Source organism: Tachyglossus aculeatus, chromosome 3, assembly GCF_015852505.1.
Source record: "Tachyglossus aculeatus isolate mTacAcu1 chromosome 3, mTacAcu1.pri, whole genome shotgun sequence".
NCBI classification, from domain to species: domain Eukaryota; kingdom Metazoa; phylum Chordata; class Mammalia; order Monotremata; family Tachyglossidae; genus Tachyglossus; species Tachyglossus aculeatus.
The window spans coordinates 46,567,918-46,588,036 of record NC_052068.1 but is presented as its reverse complement, the minus strand read 5'-3'; the positions used below and the strand labels follow the sequence as shown (position 1 = coordinate 46,588,036).

General features: G+C 40.5%; 2 protein-coding genes across 2 annotated transcripts in view; one reads left to right on the top strand and one right to left on the bottom strand.

Moving 5' to 3' along the window:
• Positions 1–20,119, bottom strand: part of CTNNA3 (catenin alpha 3) — a 1,398,597-nt gene that overhangs the window by 825,188 nt on the left and 553,290 nt on the right. The window lies entirely within an intron of this gene.
• The window catches only part of LRRTM3 (leucine rich repeat transmembrane neuronal 3), a 186,900-nt gene continuing 167,710 nt past the window's right edge, over positions 930–20,119 (top strand). Inside the window, exons 1-2 of the mRNA XM_038743932.1 lie at positions 930–1,401; positions 1,725–3,256. Coding sequence (XP_038599860.1) covers positions 1,398–1,401; positions 1,725–3,256 — 1,536 coding nt within the window. The 5' untranslated portion in view covers positions 930–1,397. The remainder of the gene's footprint in view (positions 1,402–1,724; positions 3,257–20,119) is intronic.

Genomic DNA, 20,119 nt, shown 5'->3' with positions numbered 1-20,119 from the left:
CACAGTCTTAATCCCCATTTTACAGATGAGGTCACTGAGGCTCAGAGAAGTGAAGTGACTTGCCCAAGGTCACACAGCAGACATGTGGCAGAGATACTTAATAGTACAGTGCTCTGCACACAGTAAACACTCAATAAATACCATCGATTAATTAATTGATAGGGATGAATCAGGCTAAATCCAAGGATGCAAGGAGGGAAGAAGAAGGCAACTGATGTATCACAAGATTGCTTCATCTTCCTTCTGTCTGTAACACAACTATGAAAGGCAGCGGTTTTTGGTTACAATGATTTGTTTGGTGAGGGGGGGGTTTCAAGCAAATCAGCCCTTTAGTGGCCAAACCTTTCCCTCAATCCAAATCAATGGCATATTCTCCTGTTCCCTCTTTCTCCCCCCATGGGGCGATTACAGCAGAATTCAGGGACTGCCACCCCACCTGACCCAAATCTTATGAACCTCTTAGCTAGCAACTCGGTTCAAAAAGCTAAGCATTTAGCGTTTTCCCCTGAAAAGCCAGATACTTCCTTTCCCGAACGGCATTCGAGGGGATCCCAACTTGGGAAAAACAGAGCCTGTTTTCTGTGAACTTCAGGTCAAGCTTTCTGCAAAAGTCTGAGCAGCACGCGTTGAGCTGGAAAGATTCAACAGAAGCTTTTCCAGAAAAGGCAAGTCAGGCTTTAAAATTCCAAAGGTTGATGCTAGCTAGTTCTGCAACTGACCACTCGGTTGCTCTTTAACCACCAGAATAAGCCTTCATTTCTCAGCAGAGAGCTTCCTTATTTGCAAGATAAAAGAGAAACACTGCTGCCCATGCCCAAAATATTCTCCACCACTGGGGGCATTTTTACATAAGACTGCATTCAGTGAAACCAAAGCAACAGTCAGAGGAGCTTTCAGAATGACAGTATGCAGAAGTGAACAGAGCCCGTTCATTCCACAAGGCTATTCCCCCTTCTGGGCTCCAAAGCAGCTTCCTAGCCCATTCGGGGGCCAACTGGGAGAACTGTTGGGCTACGGAGTCCGGATGTGTGAATTCAGATAGCAAGATATTTGTTGGAGAGAACATCCAGCTTTATTAAAAGGAGCAATTTCCAAAGCCAGCTTTTTTCCAACTGGAAAGATGCAAAACCGTAACATCCATGAAGATCCTATCACCTAGGAAGAATCTGACATTGTGCTGCGAATGCGGTGAGGGGATTTATTTATTCTTGGAGTGTTCTGCGTGGCTGGCAAAGAATAATGTTCCAAAATCGGTCCATCTCCCAAGGGGTCCCATTTTTCTTCCTGGGTGTCAGCAAGCCCTGACTCACCACAGTGCCTCTGACAGGGGCTGTCATGCTACTGGCACCCTAAGCAGAAGCAAAGGACCTAAGGACGACCTTTGAACAACACAAAGGATGGGTATGTTTTGTCATTTTATTCTCTCTTTAAAGATACCTCCGTAGTCCGTACGTAAATTCCGGCTTAAATGCCGTAGAGACTACCTTGCTTGGCTCTATGTCTAAAATGTAATTGTCGGCCGGTCAAATCATTACTTAACTATTTGAAACATCTGTAAAGTCTATTTTTAAAATTATATATAAACTAGATAATGTGCTAAATGTTAAATGGACTTATTCTGATTTGGATTAGTTTTAAATTGAGCATTGATTTTGGCTTAATTGAAAAGATACATGAAATGATTTTTTGGGGGGATAACTTTTCTAAGTTGTTTTTATTTCCAGGTTTCAATGTAATTAGGCTACTGAGCGGATCAGCTGTAGCACTGGTAATAGCCCCTACTGTATTACTGACAATGCTTTCTTCTGCTGAACGAGGATGCCCTAAGGGCTGTAGGTGTGAAGGCAAAATGGTTTATTGTGAATCTCAAAAATTACAGGAGATACCCTCAAGTATATCTGCTGGTTGTTTAGGTTTGTCCCTCCGATATAACAGCCTTCAAAAACTTAAATATAATCAGTTTAAAGGTCTCAACCAGCTCACCTGGCTGTACCTTGACCATAACCATATCAGCAATATTGACGAAAATGCTTTTAATGGAATACGCAGACTAAAAGAGTTGATTCTGAGTTCCAATAGAATCTCCTATTTTCTTAACAATACCTTCAGACCTGTGACAAATTTACGGAACTTGGATCTATCCTATAATCAGCTGCACTCTCTGGGATCTGAACAGTTTCGGGGCTTGAGAAAGCTGCTGAGTTTACACTTGCGGTCTAATTCCCTGAGAACCATTCCTGTGAGAATTTTCCAAGACTGTCGCAACCTGGAACTACTGGACCTGGGATATAACCGCATCCGAAGTTTAGCCAGGAATGTCTTCGCTGGTATGATCAGGCTCAAAGAACTTCACCTGGAGCACAATCAGTTTTCCAAGCTCAACCTGGCTCTGTTCCCAAGACTGGTCAGCCTGCAGAACCTTTATTTACAGTGGAATAAAATCAGCGTGATCGGACAGACCATGTCCTGGACCTGGAGCTCATTACAAAGGCTCGATTTATCCGGCAATGAAATAGAAGCTTTCAGTGGACCCAGTGTTTTCCAGTGTGTCCCCAATCTACAGCGCCTCAACCTGGATTCCAACAAGCTGACGTTCATTGGTCAAGAAATCTTGGACTCCTGGATATCCCTCAATGACATCAGTCTGGCAGGAAATATATGGGAATGCAGCAGAAACATTTGCTCCCTGGTAAACTGGCTGAAAAGTTTTAAAGGGCTGAGGGAAAACACGATCATCTGTGCCAGCCCCAAAGAACTGCAAGGAATCAACGTGATCGATGCCGTGAAAAACTACAGCATCTGTGGCAAAAGTACCACGGAGAGGTTCGAGCTAGCAAGGACTCTCCCGAAGCCTACGTTCAAACCCAAACTCCCCAGGCCCAAGCATGAGAGCAAGCCCCCCCTCGCCCCTACGGTCGCAGCCACGGAGCCGAGCTCGGAAATGGATCATGATCCGGAGCGTATCTCTTTTCACAAAATCATAGCTGGGAGCGTGGCCCTTTTCTTGTCTGTGCTTGTGATCCTGCTGGTGATCTACGTGTCATGGAAGCGTTACCCTGCGAGCATGAAGCAGCTGCAGCAGCGCTCCCTCATGAGAAGGCACAGGAAAAAGAAAAGGCAGTCACTGAAGCAAATGACTCCCAGCACCCAGGAATTTTATGTAGATTATAAACCCACCAACACTGAAACCAGCGAGATGTTGCTGAATGGGACGGGACCCTGCTCGTATAGCAAATCAGGCTCCAGGGAATGCGAGGTATGAACCCTTATGCTCAGAGAGCTTTTACAGCTGGGCGATAAGTAGTGCTTTATTGAACTCTGGCGACTATAAGGGGAACGTGTCTTTTGTTTTCCAGTTTCTCCTCACTGGTATTGGTCCTTCCATCCCACTTTTAGTACATTCATAATATAGGTCACTTGGCTCCTCTATGTGAGAACCTCACTGAAATCTAAATACCGCATTCCATGGGATGCGTGAGCTCTGGTTAGACACAATGCCTATTGTCCACTCCCCCTTTTATTGATTGCATTAAAGTCTCCCTTGTCTCGAGATAAAACTTCATTCATTAGGGGATTGCCCACAATGCAGTCACTGTCCTTCTGCCTGGGTCAAAACTGTAATTCTGAATGATGTTTTGCAGTTGCACTGCTCAATTAAGAATATTGCAAATCAATCCAGCACTATAGCCTCATTCAATGTTAGGATTCGACTTAAGCTAGGAAGAATTTTTGAATGATGTTTGATTACAAAATCAAAGGGCCAAGAATTATCAAAACACGGGGCTAAGACGGAAAGCGGGCTCTTGAACTATGCCAGGGTAGGAGTTCAGTGCGATATGGCAAATGTGAGAAATGAAGGGTTAACAAAGGAAATAGAGAGCTGCAAAATACTGTGGTGTGTAAAATTACCAAGTTTCAGAACAGATGCCTCTGCACTGAAACCTGTTTGTGCCATTTCACACAAAAGGTTTCACTGTAGATCCCTTTTGATATTCAGTGGCCTTTCAGGAAAGATACCATAGTCAAAAGACTTGCAACTCATTCAATAGCCCAAATCCCTTCTTGGTACCATTAGAGGAATTCAAAACTGGGTATACTAAAAGGTGATGCAAACGTTGAGTTTGGGGGCTTATTAAAATTTCTCTTACCGAAAACCTTAGTGCAGTTAATATAATCATTCATACCACTCTGTTTCCCAGTTTGGGATTTGTCTGGCTCTCATTTGTGGATCACTATTGTGCTTTGCAAATGCTTCAGTGGACTCATTTTCAAACAGCAGTTTCAAGGAAAACTAGTCATTTTCTGAAGATCAATCTTGTTGAAAAAATTCAAATCATATCATTTAATGTTGATCACAATCTTCTGACAAGATAAAAATTCATAGTGATTCCTTTCTAATGTGAAGTCACTCACCAACATGGTTGTGGACAAACCTGATGGCCATTTCTAATTCAGATGCATGATCCTCATGCCATGGGGAAAAAAGTTTATTGATTGCAGTACTCTAGTAATTTCAGCATCTAGCTGGTTCGGGTTAATGTGACAATGTGGCACACAGCTTTACCCACATCCTCTAAGCAGTTTCACTGCAGCAAAGAAGGAAAAGGAAATGGCTATTTTATCAGTGTATTCCTATGCAGTTTGGATTTTTTTTCCCCAAACTTGGGGGAAAATGAAGGTAAATCACTTATGAAATCTAGTATTGAAGAAATAAGTCTAGAAATAATACACGTACTTTTTTCCAAGGAAACTACATTTGTCTTTGTTGTAACTTAGAAACTAACCATTATTCTAGTGTATATAACCCTGTAATATTTTTATTATCGATCCATTAATGCTGAACTATTTAAAATTCCGAGCTTATACTGCAGGTGCTTCATCCACAGTGCTATGAACTGGACTATTGATCCTACTTGGATTGTTTTTTTTTCCCACTAAAATTGTAATTTTACAATTCTTATGAAATGTCAGTTAAGATGGAAACATCTATAGATTAAAATCTTCGAGTTAGGCCGGCTTATATTTGTGCTAAAGGTACTTGAAAGAGCCAAATTCACCGTTACAGGTGGTGAAGCACATTTATATTCTCTGACTTGACCTGTGCCTCATTTTTGAGAGACAGTAATGCATTTAGAAGAAGCATATTACACTTGTATGAATTTTTCCTACTTTTGAACATTGGTGCCTCAGGTGTGGAAAATGTTCAGATAGTCATTAAATATATCCTAAATATGAAGCAAATTTTGTGTCTGAAATGTAGCATAGCACTGGATGGGTTATGAATATGCTTGAGGATGATAACATCATACAGGTGTTTTCTTAATTTTGACTACAGGGAAAACTAGATGAGGCCCCAGATCAAATCCTCTATATAGGAAAATCCAGGTTGATGCATGGTCAATTACAGTTTTTAATCTAATTGTGTGGGTGAAGGGAATCCATTACAAACCACAAAACTACCTGAATAGAAAGTAGGCAGTAGACATCTGTCACTGGATATTTATCCCACAATCAATGCACATTCAGCATATTATTCACGTTATGAATAAATGTATTCACATAATATTTAAAAGGCTTAAAAGTCTCTAATGAATAATTTCACATATCCAGGTGACAACATTTTGTTTTCTCTATCTTCACCCTTTAAAACAAAGCTATTAAAATTATTAGTAACCTGTAAAAAACTCATGAACATTAATTATTTTCCTGAGCATATGTTGCTCAGTCTTTATTTAACTAAGAAAATTGATTAATGTTTTCTATCTCTCCAAAGTTGTTCCATGCATATCTCTGGAGACAAGCAATTGTAAGTCAGTCTGCTATGACTTGTAAAGTATCTGCAGAATTGATTAATAGAGAACAAAAATCAGTCTTATGTAGACTATCTGAAAATATCACATATGGAAGTGATGGCCATTTACGAGGCCTATCGTATGAACAATCCAGCAGAGACTGATTCAGCGCATATTAATGTCTCTGATTACTTTTCAAAAAAACGTTACCTTGATTACTCAGATGCATGATATGTTTTAAATAATAGCCTACCGTTTGCTATTAACGAATGTATAAACTACAGAGCTTAATAAATCACTACTGCTGCAAGCTTCGAACCAACACTTAAAGAAACTGTGTACAGGGCATTTAAAAAAGAATTTATGATTTGCAAAGATGTTGACATAAGACATTTCCAAAGAGCATAAATCATTTTTTAATACACTTCGGTGAGTCAACTGACTAGATATTCTTTAAAGCAGCATTTATGTGGAACAACAGTGACATCCACTGGATTGTAAGATAAAACACAACGCTTTGGAGTCATCAAGTATTTCAGCTTCTTTGGCTTGCCTTCTACCACATAGAATGTTTATTTACATTTTTGATCTACACGTGTTTGAATTTCAAAGATTTCCGTTCTCTAGGAACTTTTATTCCAAAATGCTCTTTTCTAATTCCATTTTGCAGAGATGCATATAAACTCTACTCCAACAAAGCAGTTAGTATATGAGGATTAAAATTGTATATAATACCAAAAATAAATATGAAAGGGATGCAGGATGGGGAATAACTATGTCAGTTGACAGTTCAAACAAAGCACTGATGCTTTCTTTTATGAGCCAAGCTGAGGAAAGGATGTCTGCAATATCTCTGTTTGCTCCCCTCCAATGAAAACATATATTTTTAATTTGAAGTGTTCTTGGAAATGGTCTAAATATAGCCATAGGAAACCAAAATCATTTCTGTATACTGACGGTATAAATATATATCAATCAGGTGTCAAGAAGATATCTGTTTTGGGTTTTTTTTTTTTTGTCCCCGACAGGTTTTTGAGCAGCAAATCACCCATTCATTTATCACTTTCCCCTCTTTTAATTTTGCTGTTCTTTCAGCCAGGACATCAAACAGTGATGTTGTAGACTCTGAAGAGAAAATTCATGGATGATGTAATCCTACTTTATTTAGTTCTATTACTTCCAGAAGAAATTCATGAACATGACACGTGAAAATGCATACCAAAGACATCTGAAAATCATACATTGCTTCTCTTATTGTGACATTTACTAAGCAGGGAACCTCAAATTCTTTATTTAAGACACTGAATTTACCAATTGCAAAGGTCAGCAGTGGTTCTGGACCTAAAAGATACTTAGGCTAGCCAAATGAATACTGCGCACTAGTCTTAAAGAGGAATTGAATTTACTCTGCCTTTCCATTCAGCTCATTTGCTGTTTAAGATTCCATTGGAATCTGCTTGGTGGTGCTTATGTTCTCTTAGTCTGTTAATACAGGAAAGCAGTAGAAGGAAGGAAAGGGAGATGTCTAGAAGAGACAGTGGGGCATTGGGAAATCCATGGGGCAATACAAATATTAGGGGCCAGGTCAAATGCCTGTGTCCTGATGATTTTTACAATGATTTGCTTAATAGTTAGCCCTAAAATAGCCTCTGAAGGAATGCATGTTTACCTGAATTTACAGTATCTGGGGTGGAAATTTTGTGGTACTGGATATCTGAGATTTTTGAATGTTTTATCCCAAACTTGGAATTGCAAAATAATTATGAGGAGACTTTTAATTTTGGGATTGAAATGAAGCTTAGTTTCAAATCTTTTTTCGATTTGGGAAAAATTCAATCTATCAGTCAATGCTATTTATTGAGGACAGTTTTTTAATGGTATTTGTTAATCACTTACAATGTGTCAAAAACTGTTCAAGGACATACTATGTGTGAAGCTACAATAGAGTTGGTAGTCATGTTCCCTGCCTACAGTGTGTTTACAGTCTAGAGGGGAAGACAGGAATTAATAATATATAGATATGTACATAAGTGCTGTACTCATGTCTAGTTCTCAGAGTTTAAAGACAAACATTGTAATCATCAAATAGCATTTGGGTGTCTATGTTTGGAAACTTTATGGATTTAATACAATGAGAAGATTCCAATATCCACTTTTAGTATCAACATCAAAGGACAGCAAATTAATCATGGTAATTCTTGATTATCTTGGTTATCATGGTAATTCTTGGTTATCCTGCGGGATAACCTGATCACCTTGTAACCTCCCCAGGGCTTAGAACAGTGCTTTGCACATAGTAAGCGCTTAACAAATACCATTATCATTATTATTATTATCATTATTATGTACTTTCTAAGTGCTGGGGTAGATACAAGATAATCAGGTCCCATATGGGGCTCACAGTCTCAGTAGGTGGGAGAACAGGAATTTAATCCCCATTTTGCAGATGAGAAAACTGAGGCACAGAGAGTTGTGACTTGTCCAAGATTCTTCAACAGATTAATAACAGAGCTGGGATTAGAACCCAGATCCTCTGACTCCCAGAGGATCCTCTTTCCACTAGGCCATGCTACTTCTAATGTGAGCTCATTGTGGGCAGGGAACGTGTCTGTTTGTGTTATATTGTACTCTCCCAATCACTTATTACAGTGCTTTGCACACAGTAAGCATGTAATCAATACAATTGAATAAATGAATATTAGACACTAGCATCATATTGACATATCAGGTATATATTTGGTGAACATATTACTGGTAAATTTAATTTCTCTCCCACAGCATATTTGCCTTCCAAGTGTACAGGAAGGTAGGAGGCATTCTCTCATGGGACTACATTCCCATTACCTAGAACTGGGCCCTGAGTCCTGAGTACACTAAACAATTCATTCATTCATTCATTCAGTTGTCTTTATTGAGCACTTACTGTGTGCGGAGCACTGTACTAAGTATTTGGAAAGTACAGTATGGCAACAAATAGAGAAAATCCCTATCCAACAACAGGCTCACAGTCCAGAATGGGGGAGACAGAGAACAAAACAAGTAGACAGGCATCATTAGCATCAATATAAATAACTAGAATTATAGATATATGCACATCATTAATAAAATAAATAGAATGATAAATATGTACATATATATACAAGTTCTGTGGGGCGGGGAGAGGGGTAGAGCAGAGGGAGGGAGCCAGGGTGATGGGGAGGGGAGGAGGAGCAGAGGAAAAGTGGGGCTCAGTCTGGGAAGACCTCCTGGAGGAGGTGAGCTTTCAGTAGGGCTTGGAAGGGGGGAAGTGAGCTAGTTTGGCGGATGTGAGGAGGGAGGGCATTCCAGGCCAGAGGTAGGGCATGGGCCAGGGGTCGACAGCGGGAAAGGCGAGAATGAGGCACTGTGAGGAGGTTAGCACCAGGAGAGCGGACTGTGCTGGCTGGGCTGTAGAAGGAGAGAAGGAAGGTGAGGTAGGAGGGGGCAAGTTGATGGACAGCATTGAAGCAAATAGTTTATGCTTTCTATAAAGGTTCATAGGCAACCACTGGAGATGTTTGAGAAGGGGGTGACATGGCCAGAGAGTTTCTGTAGAAAGGCAATCCGGGCTGCAGAGTGAAGTATAGACTGAAGTGGGGAGAGGCTGGGAGATCAGAAAGGATGCTGATGCAGTAATTTAGTCAGGATATGATGAGTGATTGTACTAACAAGGTAGCGGTTTGGATGGAGCGGAAAGGGCGGATCACCACACTGTGACTACCTTCTGAGTCACTCTACTGTAATGTACCAGCTAAAACTGTGTGGGAGATCAAATTTATAACATGCAGTTTGGTCTCCTTCGGAAAAGATTTTGGAGTTGAGGTAGTTTTAGATAGAAGCTGTCACTCCCACACCCTGATCTTCAATCTATTCTTGATGTTACCCATTCTTGATTTCCCTTTAGATCATTTTGAAACCTATATCATGCTGAAATTGACACATTTCCTAGCAAGAAGGAATTACTGCCATTATATTAAGTTAGGATCAGCACATGTCCTTGTTGTCAATTTCACAGCTTGAATTCAGCTGTTTCTCCAGTGTAAGATGCAAAACGTGGTAACGGCTTGTTAAAAAACACTGAAGGAAAACAGTTGTTTAATGGGTCAGGGTTTCGGGTTTTCTTTAGTAATTCCAGATTAATCTTGTGTAAATGTGAAACCTTCAGTATATGTTACACAATTGCTTCCTGCAAAAGAATAGCCAACATTTCCAGAACTCCGCCGTGGCTGCAGTTGATCTTACAAATCACAAGTATTTGATACATTCTTGCCCCAAAGCTGTCCTCAAATTAAACATTTTCATTTATTGCCAAATGCCAATGCTATTGTTTAAGGATATCTGAACTACAAAACAACATCTTGGAAATCTGTTCATTTTCAGGGATACTAAAATTCTTCAGAATGGGTATTGAATTTCCATAAACCACTGCAGTGGGAAGGTACGTGGGGGTACTTTATGTGAAAAGCTATTGCCTGACCGACCGGAAGGCGGTGACTCTGCAGTGAGAAAGGCAGTCATGAACTGCATGCTGCTGAAATTAAAAACGTATCTGTGGTGTAAATTGGGATAATGCTTTTAGGCTTGATCTCCTGCATACTTCAACAGGAACCTAGCAACAGAAAGTGAACAGGTGGATGGATATTGTTTTATAGTGCAAAGCTAGCAAATCTCTTCTGCCATTACATTTTATAATTATAAAAAACATCAGTTGGTTGCCTGCGAACACACGAAATTCCTAAACCCTCATTGCTTTGCATATTCTAACCAGAATTACTAAATCACAAATGCTTTACATGAAAGCTGTAATCACAAAATATGACTCAATATTTCGATCTTTCTTCTGTCTTTTTTTTCCCGTCCCTATTACTCTAGTCAACAACCACATTCTTTATTCTCCAGTCCTGCTACTTGTCCAACTATTTGGATCAGACAACTTTATCCTGACTGACCCATCAATAACACTTCATTCCAATCCTACCTCTGTAAGAAAGACTTTCCAAATTGAGTTTTTAGCCAGGGTGACCAACCCAGGAACCACAGACTGCCCTGTTCTTGATTTAACCCTTCACCAAGGGGTACCAAAGCGGTAGAAAGAAATAATTCACCAAGATATTTTTTGCTTTCATGTAGTCCATCTACTATTAGGAAAGTACAGTTCGACCCTGACATCTCCAATTTCAGAAACACAAGGGATCAGGATCACCCTGAGTAGAAACATGTGGCTCAGTGGAAAGAGCCTGGGCTTTGGAGTCAGAGGTCATGGGTTGAAATCCCGACTCTGCCACTTGTCTGCTGTGGGACTTTGGGCAAGTCACTTAACTTCTTTGTGCCTCAGTTCCTCATCTGTAAAATGGGAATTAAGATTGTGAGCCTCCCGTGGGACAACTTGATCACCTTGTTACCTTCCCAGCGCTTAGAACAGTGCTTTGCACATAGTAAGCACTTAAGCGCTTAACAAATACCATTATTATTATTATTATTATTATTATATCGCTTTGATGATGGGGTGAGGAAGTAGCTTTGAATTGGAGAGTAAAATTGGTTAAGCAAGGTTTTTGTTTTCGATAGGGAAGCTCACAGAGATGATGGAAAAAATTATGTCGTGTGCTCTTTGCTAACATTGTGTACTTTAAGTTCTTTTTTTGTTTTTGCTAAAGATAAGGAGCAAAACTGCAAGATTAAAACTTCATTAATAAGGAGCTAAATAATACCACTCATCCAGTGGGTGGTCAGTACATATTTATTGAGAAGAATAAGGAGGAGAATCCATAACACATGCAACTGTGCATAATCCTACTCATCAGAGCTGCTACTGGTTGAAATGGTTTCCACTTCTTGGTACTTTTCTGTATATTTCCCCAGTACCTTAGGTCTCGTGCCAATCCAGAAGCTTTGAGAGTGGGAAGGAGAACTAAATCTTATGCTATATTGCTTTACTCTGGCCTTAACTGGAGGAGCAGCATCTGACAGAGGACCAACTTAGTATCCCTCTTCCCAATGGCCATTGTGACTCAAATTCATCACTTATGATGTTTGCTGCTCTGGGTTTTGCACACTGTAACCAGTTCTTTATATTTCCCTCCTCCTAGTATGACTCTGAGCCAGATTTTCCAGCCAATTCTGGGTGGGAGCTTTATAGCTTCCAAAATCACCACTTTACGACCAAGGGATGGTTTGAGCATTAAGCTAGCTTGGCTCCATAACTATATATGTGTAAACTTCCAGGGTCCAAATGATGAACGAAAATGCAAATATTAATGGAATTAAAAACAGCACTAAAGCATAGCTGATGAACAAATTTAAACCAATCAGCAACTCATTTACTTGTACCCACTCAAATCTGACATCTTCCACGAGAAAGCAGCAGTATTCAGTCACTTCATGCTGTTGAACAGTGGGGAGGATGGTAAATGAAGAAGCCTGAGTCTATATTTTATGGTCTTTACTTTTGGTCATTTTTATGGTCTAAAACTACAGAGATGTGTGGGGTTATTACCAGGACTTGGATGTGAATGCAAAAGTATTAAACCACCTATAAATTACAGAGAGAAAGGTCTAGGGTAAATATAAAAAGAGAATAGATAGGTGCAAGTCTCACACTAGAGTGGGTTCATACCATCTAACATTTTGCTTGGTCCTTTTTTATTAACCTGGTTGATGGGGCTTCTATCACTTTCTTTGACAGCTTATTTGCCCTCCAATCATTCTCACTATCATACTCATGCTTGGTCCCCTTCCCACACCTCCATTTCCAGAACAGAGTTTTCTTTGCTCATAGATCTTTTAACTGCCTTTTATGGGTACCACACTTGCCTGTTATTTTTGAATCTTCAATCAATTCCTCCCTGTTAGAAAGCAGTAGATCTTCTTCACTACCTACTCTATCATAAATTGTCATGACTTAGAAATCTCTAATAGTTTGCCTCTGTTTGTAACCTCATGAATACATACCACAATCTAAGGTTTCCATTCATTCGATCAAGCAAATTTTCTCAGAAATGTTATTTTGAAAGGATTCAGCTAACCAAATGGCAATGTAGGTTCCAAAAGCAAAGGTATTTTAGAACAGATTCTTGAGTACTGGCTATATCACACTCTGTCTTTTCCTTTCTTTAATTCTATTATAATAATGATCCCACCAGATTTTTCCAAAATTTTCAAGGTGTAGAGTACCCACTACTTTGCCAAGGACTAGCTGTCCTGACATTTTAGTGCCTGGCAAAATGATGATGATCAATCATATTTATTGAACACTTACTGAACAGAGAAGCAGCATAGCTTAGTGGAAAGAGCTCAGGCTTGGGAGTCATGGGTTCTAATCCCAGCTCTGCCACTTATCAGCTGTGTGACTTTGGGTAAGTCACTTAACTTCTCTGGGCCTCAGCTACCTCATCTGTAAAATGGGAATTATAACTGTGAGCTCCACGTGGGACAACCTGATTGCCTTGTATCTACCCCAGCACTTAGAACAGTGCTTGGCACATAATAAGCACTTAACAAATACCATCATTATTATTATTACTGTGTGCCAGGCACTGTTACTGTTAATGATAATGATGGTAAGAAAAAAATGTTGACATGAAAACTACTTGAGAAGGGAGAGTCAAATTAGGCCATTTAACAACGAATGCAGTGTCTACAAAAAAAAATGAACACTTGGCTCTTATCAGTGATAAAATATTCTCAGTTCCTTAAGAATTCAACTGTGAATGTCTCTGAAGGAAAACAGCAAAAAGCACCTCCAAATCAGGAAAGTACAATGGGTACAGCAGCATGGCTCAATGGAAAGAACCCAGGCTTTGGAGTCAGAAGTCATGGGTTCAAATCCCAGCTCTGCCAATTGTCAGCTGTGTGACCTTGGGCAAGTCACTTAACTTCTCTGTGCCTCAGTTATCTCATCTGTAAAATGGGGATTAAGACTTTGAGCCCCTCGTGGGACAACCTGATGTCCTTGTAACCTCCCCAGCACTTAGAATAGTGCTTTGCACATAGTAAGCCCTTAACAAATGCCATTATTATTATTATTACTATTAATGGGGAATAGATATAAAATTACTTCCATATCTATGATAGGATAGAAGTGGCATATACATGAATGATGCAAACACTTGCAATCTGGACATCTTCAAAAGCAAAATATTAGAAAGATATTTTGCCAAAAAGCAAAATATTTAGAAGCATATTTTGACAATCATTTTATATCTTTTTCAGCGCTCATTCTTTTTCATTCCATTTAGGAACAAAATTCAGAATACTCATGATAATATCCTCTGTAATATCTTTCAACTTTTTGCCTTCACCTGATAGTCACCATGTATAAAAATTATAATAGTACACTTATAATAATAATAATAATTATGGCATTTGCTAAGCGCTTTCTGTGTGCCAAGCACTGTTCTAAGCACTGGATAATTATGGTATTTGTTAAACACTTATTATGTGCCAAGCACTGTGCTAAACATTGGGGTGGATACAAGTCAATCAGGGTGGACACAGTCCTTGTCCCACATATGGCTCACAGACTTAATCCCCGTTTTCCAGAAACTGAGGCAAAGAGATGTTAAGTGACTTTCCCAAGGTCACAAAGCAGATAAGAGGTGGAGCGCAGATTAGAACACTTGACCTTCTGACTCCCAATCCCGTGCTCTATCCACTTCATTTAATCCACTCATTCATTCATTTTTATTTACTGAGCAATTACTGTGGCTCAAAGCGCTAGGGAGAGTACAATATAACATCAGACACATTCCCAGAGACAGACATTAATATAAATACATAAATTTCAGATATATACATATGTGCTGTGGGGAAGGGAGAAAGGATTAATGAGGGAGCAAGTATGAGCAGCACAGAAGGGAGTGGGTGAAGAAGAGAAGAGGGCTTAGTCAGGAAAGGCTTCCTGGAGACGTGCCTTCACTAATACTTTGAAGTGTGGAAGAGTAATTATCTGTCTGATATGAGGAGGGCCAGTGGTAGATTGTGGGTGAGAGGTCAGCGTCAAGATAGACTAGATCGAAGTACAGTGAGAAGGTCAGCACCAGAGAAACAAAGTGTGTGGGCTGGGTTGTAGTAGGAAAACAGCGAGGTGACGTAGGAGGGGGCAAGGTGATTATGTGCTTTAAAGCAATGGTGAGGAGTTTTTGCTTGATGCAGAGGTGGATGGGCAACCACTGGAGTTTCTTGAGGAGTGGGAAAATGTGGTCCGAACGTTTTTGAAGGAAAATAATTCAGGGAGCAGAATGGAGTAGGGATTGGAGTGGAAAGAGACAGGAGGCTGGAAGGTCAGCAAGGAGGCTGATGCAATAGTCAAGGTGAGATAGGATAAGTGCATGAATTAATGTGGTAGTAGTTTGGATGGAGAGGAAGGGGTGGATTTTCGTGATGAAAAGTTAGAACTGATGGGATTTAGTGATGGCTTGAATATGTGGGTGGAACAAGAGAAAGCTGTCAAGGATAATACCAAGGTTAAGGGCTTGTTTGACAGGAAGGATGGTGATGCCATCAACAGTGATGGGAAAGTGGGCAGGAGGACAAGCTTTGGGTGGGAATATAAGAAGTTCAGTTTTAGCCATATTAAATTTGATTGAGGTGACAGGAGGACATCCAAGTATTATCTTGGATGCAGACTATCTTTCGGCAGAATCGCTCTGGGCACGTCACCCCCCGTCCTCAGACATCTCCAGTGGTTGCCTGTCAGCCTTCGTATCAAGCAAAAACTCCTCACTATTAGCTTCAAAGCTCTCTGTCACCTTGTCCCCCACACTTCACCTCCATTCTCTCCTTCTACAGCCCAGACCGCACACTCCACTCCTCTGGTCCTAACCTCCTCACTGTGCCTCGTCATTGCCTGTCCCGCCGTCGACCCCTGGCCCACGTCCTACCTCTGGCCTGGAATTCCCTCCCTCCTCACATCTGCCAAACTAGCTCACTTCCCCGCTTCAAAGCCCTATTGAAAGCTCACCTCCTCCAGGAGGCCTTTCCAGACTAAGCCCTCCTTTTCCTCTGCTCCTCCTACCCTCCCCATCACCCTGTCTCCCTTCCTCTTCTCTACCCCCCTCCCCACCCCACAGCACTTGTGTATGTAATGCACATATTTATTATTCTATTTATTTTATTAATGATGTGAGCCATTGTTGGGTAGGAGTTGTCTCTGTTGCTGAACTGTACTTTCCAAGTGCTTAGTACAGTGCTTGTCACACAGTAAGTGCTCAATAAATATGACTCAATGAATGAATCCCAGTAGAGATGAATTGTAGGTACGAGGGAATGTGGGACTGCAGAGAAGGAGAGAGATCAGGGCTGGAGATGTAGATTTATGTCTCATCAGCATAGAGGTGATAGTTGAAATAATATGACTGAATGAGTTTTCCAAGGGAGTGTGTATAGATGGAGAAAGGAAGGGGAACCAGAACTAAACCTTGAGGGACACCCACAGTTAGGGGATGGGAGGCAGAGGAGGAGCCCACAAAAGAGACTGAGAATGAGCGGCCAGGGAGATAGGAGGAAAACCAGGAGAGGACAGTGTCAGTGAAGCCGAGGTTGGATAATGTTTTCAGAAGGGAGTGGTCAACAGTGTCAAAGGCCCCACAACACTTGACTATATTTGTACATATTTCTCTATTTTATTAATGGTGTTTATATATCTATAATTCTATTTATCTCATTTTGACTTTTTCCCTATCTAGTCTTACAACTTTGCCTTACAGCATGGTTTCAAAGTGTTAAAACGGCTGATGATTAAAATGAAGACATTAACAGGTCTTGATATCTTACCTGAAAACTAATTAAAATTTAATTTTAGTTTTAAAATGTAATTTTATTTAAAATGGACTGCTTACTTTCAATGTTGTTTCTTTTATGAATTAGATTTTTTTAATAAAGGGTCAAATTCAAGAATATTTGCTCTCATCAAACACTACTACATCATCCTCCTCCTCACTGACCTTCCTGCCTCTTATCTCTTCCCCCTCCAGTTCTAACCACCCCCCTGCATAAATTAGTTTTCTAAAATAGAATAAGCCCATGACTCTCTACTCCTTAAAAATCTCCAATGATGGCCCAACTACCTCCATATCAAACAGAAATTCCTTTCCATCAGCTTTAAAGCACTCGATTAGCTCACCCCCTCCTACCTTACCTCACCAATTTCCTACTTCAAGCCAGCCCTCACATTTCACTCTTCCAATGCCAGCATACTCACTGTACCTTGAGCTCATCTATCTCCTTGCCAATGCTTTGCCCATGTCCTCCCACTGACCTGTAACTCCCTCTTCCTTCATGTATGACAGACTGCCTTCAGCTCCCCAGCCCTTATGTACAGATCCATAACTTATTTTAATGTTTGTCTCTCCCTCTAGACTGTAAGCTCTAGGCGGGCAGGGAACATGTCTTTCAGTTCTGCTGTAATCTCCCAAATGCTTCATTCAGTGCTCTGCACACAGTAAGCACTCAATAAGTAGCACCTAACAAATACTAAAGTTACTATTACTGTAATATATTCTTAATGTGATTAAAACATACTAACTTTAACTATGATTTAGGCAGGGTGCTCAATCAATGAATAGTATTTATTGAGCTTGTAGTCTATGCAGGGTACTATGCTAAATGCTTGAGAGAATATTTAAAAAGTTTGTAGACACAATCCTAAAGAAACCTGTTCATTTGATGTTTAATATTACCCTCAGAGTTTTTTCTTCATTTGACTCATCAAAATGATAATAATAATTAAAATGAGTCAAATAATGAGTAAACATGTTCAGTATGCAATAGGTGCCTTGGCCATCAAATAGTAGATGTATTTTAAGAGTCAAAAGAGGACTTCAGATGTTAACTTCCTCTTGTCACGGAAACACTGGCAATTAATCTAATTCACTATTTTGTCTACACATAGAAGTCTATCAAAATACCAAGATAAATGAATCTTTTTTTTAATAGAGGCTACCAATGTTAGTCATGGGCAGGAGGGGGAAAGAACTGCACCTGTGAGTTACTGATTCACGGTCACCCCTCGTGCCTCACTGGCCCTGGGGTAGATATAAATTGCTTTCCTTTGCTCCCACCCCAGAATCATCTGCCTATTGGGCTCACTCCTGGTCAATCCCATGTCCTGTGGAACCACACAACTCCTGTGGCCACGGTAACTATGACACTACCACACCTCTTGAGTTCTGACTCCCACACATTTCCAGCCCTCACTCATCCAGGGGACATTCCAGCTCCCATTCCCACCCCAAGAACCCCAGCCCACACTCATGATGCAAAATTTCCCATCTGTACTTAATGCCATGCTCATGCTAGGAAGACATCAGCCTATGTGTAGCTCTCATGCCTCCTGGAAGGATTCCATTCCCTGCTGGGAAGAGGTAGGAATGCAATGGCCATCTTGGTTCATCTTCTAATTCTTCAAAATCCTAGGGTGGATCAGGAGAGTGATACTGCCCTTCCTGCCCCCCAAAAAACTGTGGGGGCAAAGCAGATGGTTCCCATAAAGTGGGCATTTGTGAAGTGAAGTATAATGTTCATTTTAAGTTTTAGCCCCTTAAAGTTTGAAGCAAGCTATACGTAGCTCTTTCATCTTCCCCTACCCACTTGAATTTCACTCAGTCTAATAGAAGTGTAATAGAATAGTTTCAAATGTGTGCAAATCTGTCTTGCCCCAACAGCCTTATTCCCAGTTGAAACAACTGACAACACAACCTCTAGACTGTAAGATCATTGTGGGCAAGGAATGGGTTTGTTATATTGTACTCTCCCAAGTGCTTAGTACAGTGCTCTGCAGACAGTAAGCACTCAATAAATGTGATTGACTGACTTATAACATGGGAGTCTGCAGGAATGTATCTGCTAAGATCGGGGATGCAATAGAGGGTAAGAGAAAATTGGGGTTAGGCCAAAAAGGCCCAGCAAACTTCATCTCCGCACCTGATCAGTTGAACCCAGCAGCCAACTATACTAGTATATTAGCATATTCAAAATCAATGTGATGTGCGAAGGTATACTCTAAACTTGAAATCAATGGGCAATTCCCAGATTGCTCACTCTGTTCAACTTGGCATATTCATGAATCAAAGAAAAGGTATTTGATCTCCAAAATCCAATTTGTAACCCAGTTGTAACCGCAGAGCATTGATGCCACTGCTGTCTTCCAGTGCCACAGAATAAATTCAAATGTGTGTGATCTTTCATGGTGATAGGATGCATCCCACGGTTCCTAAAATTCACGTAACAGGGTGGGGCGGGTGGCGGGAAATGGCAACAAATTTGCAAGGGAGTCCTTTGAGAGTTCATCACTAATAGATCTCCACCTGTCAATTTTCCAAGTGAAACCTACTCTTTAAAGGGCACAGGGAGGAAGTCTAGGAAAAAGAAGTCCTCTGTTTATCCACAGGAGGTTTTTAAGGCAGACAGCTACACCACAGTATAGAGACAACATTTCCTCAGCTGATTTGGTTAATTAAAATGCACAGTTACAACACGCTGTCTTAGAACTGCAGCTGAATGAACCATGCCTCCGTTTTACTCCACTATCAGAGAGTACGTTAAGGAGAAAAAACACACTTCATAGACATTCTGAATCGCTGAAATCTTCCACTGTATACATTAAAACAATTTCTCAAGGGCAACCAAGAAGTCTAGATTTTTGGCCTGTCTGTTAGAAAACAAACAAAAATATTAACAGATTCAGGATCATTTGGGACCAGAGACAGTCTCCCTGATCCTCTTCCAGCAGAATTGCATCCAAAATGTTCAAAGTATACACTGACAATCACATTTCTCCCTCCACCTGGGGAATGATTTCCATTCAAAGGACCATCAGAAAGCTCTTTGGTGATTGTGGGGCGGGTTAATGGAAAAGCCAGGGCTCAGATCAGTTCTAGAGCATCTTTCTGCAGGATGCATTTTGAAAAATTTGGGAGCAGGCGGGAGAGTGGGGGTGGCGGGGGGAGAGGGAGGGGAAATGCTGCCAGCTGCAGCCCTACTCTCATAACCCGTGCCAGCCATGAGCATTGGCTGAGTAGATGAAGCAAGAAAAGACAGTGAAAAAATTTCTGCAGGGTGGACTAACAAATCCAAGTGCTCGTTAGGAGGAGCAGGATACCTCAGTGGAGGTAACAGTTCCATTGTTATAGGATATTAAGCTTTATTTATTGAATATAGGTATTATTTATTTTTCCATTGCTCAATATTATTTCTTAGATGTCTGAGTTTCAGTAATAATAATAATAATGGTATTTATTAAGCACTTACTATGTGCAAAGCACTGTTCTAAGCACTGAGGAGTTTACAAGGTGATCAGGTTGTCCCACGTG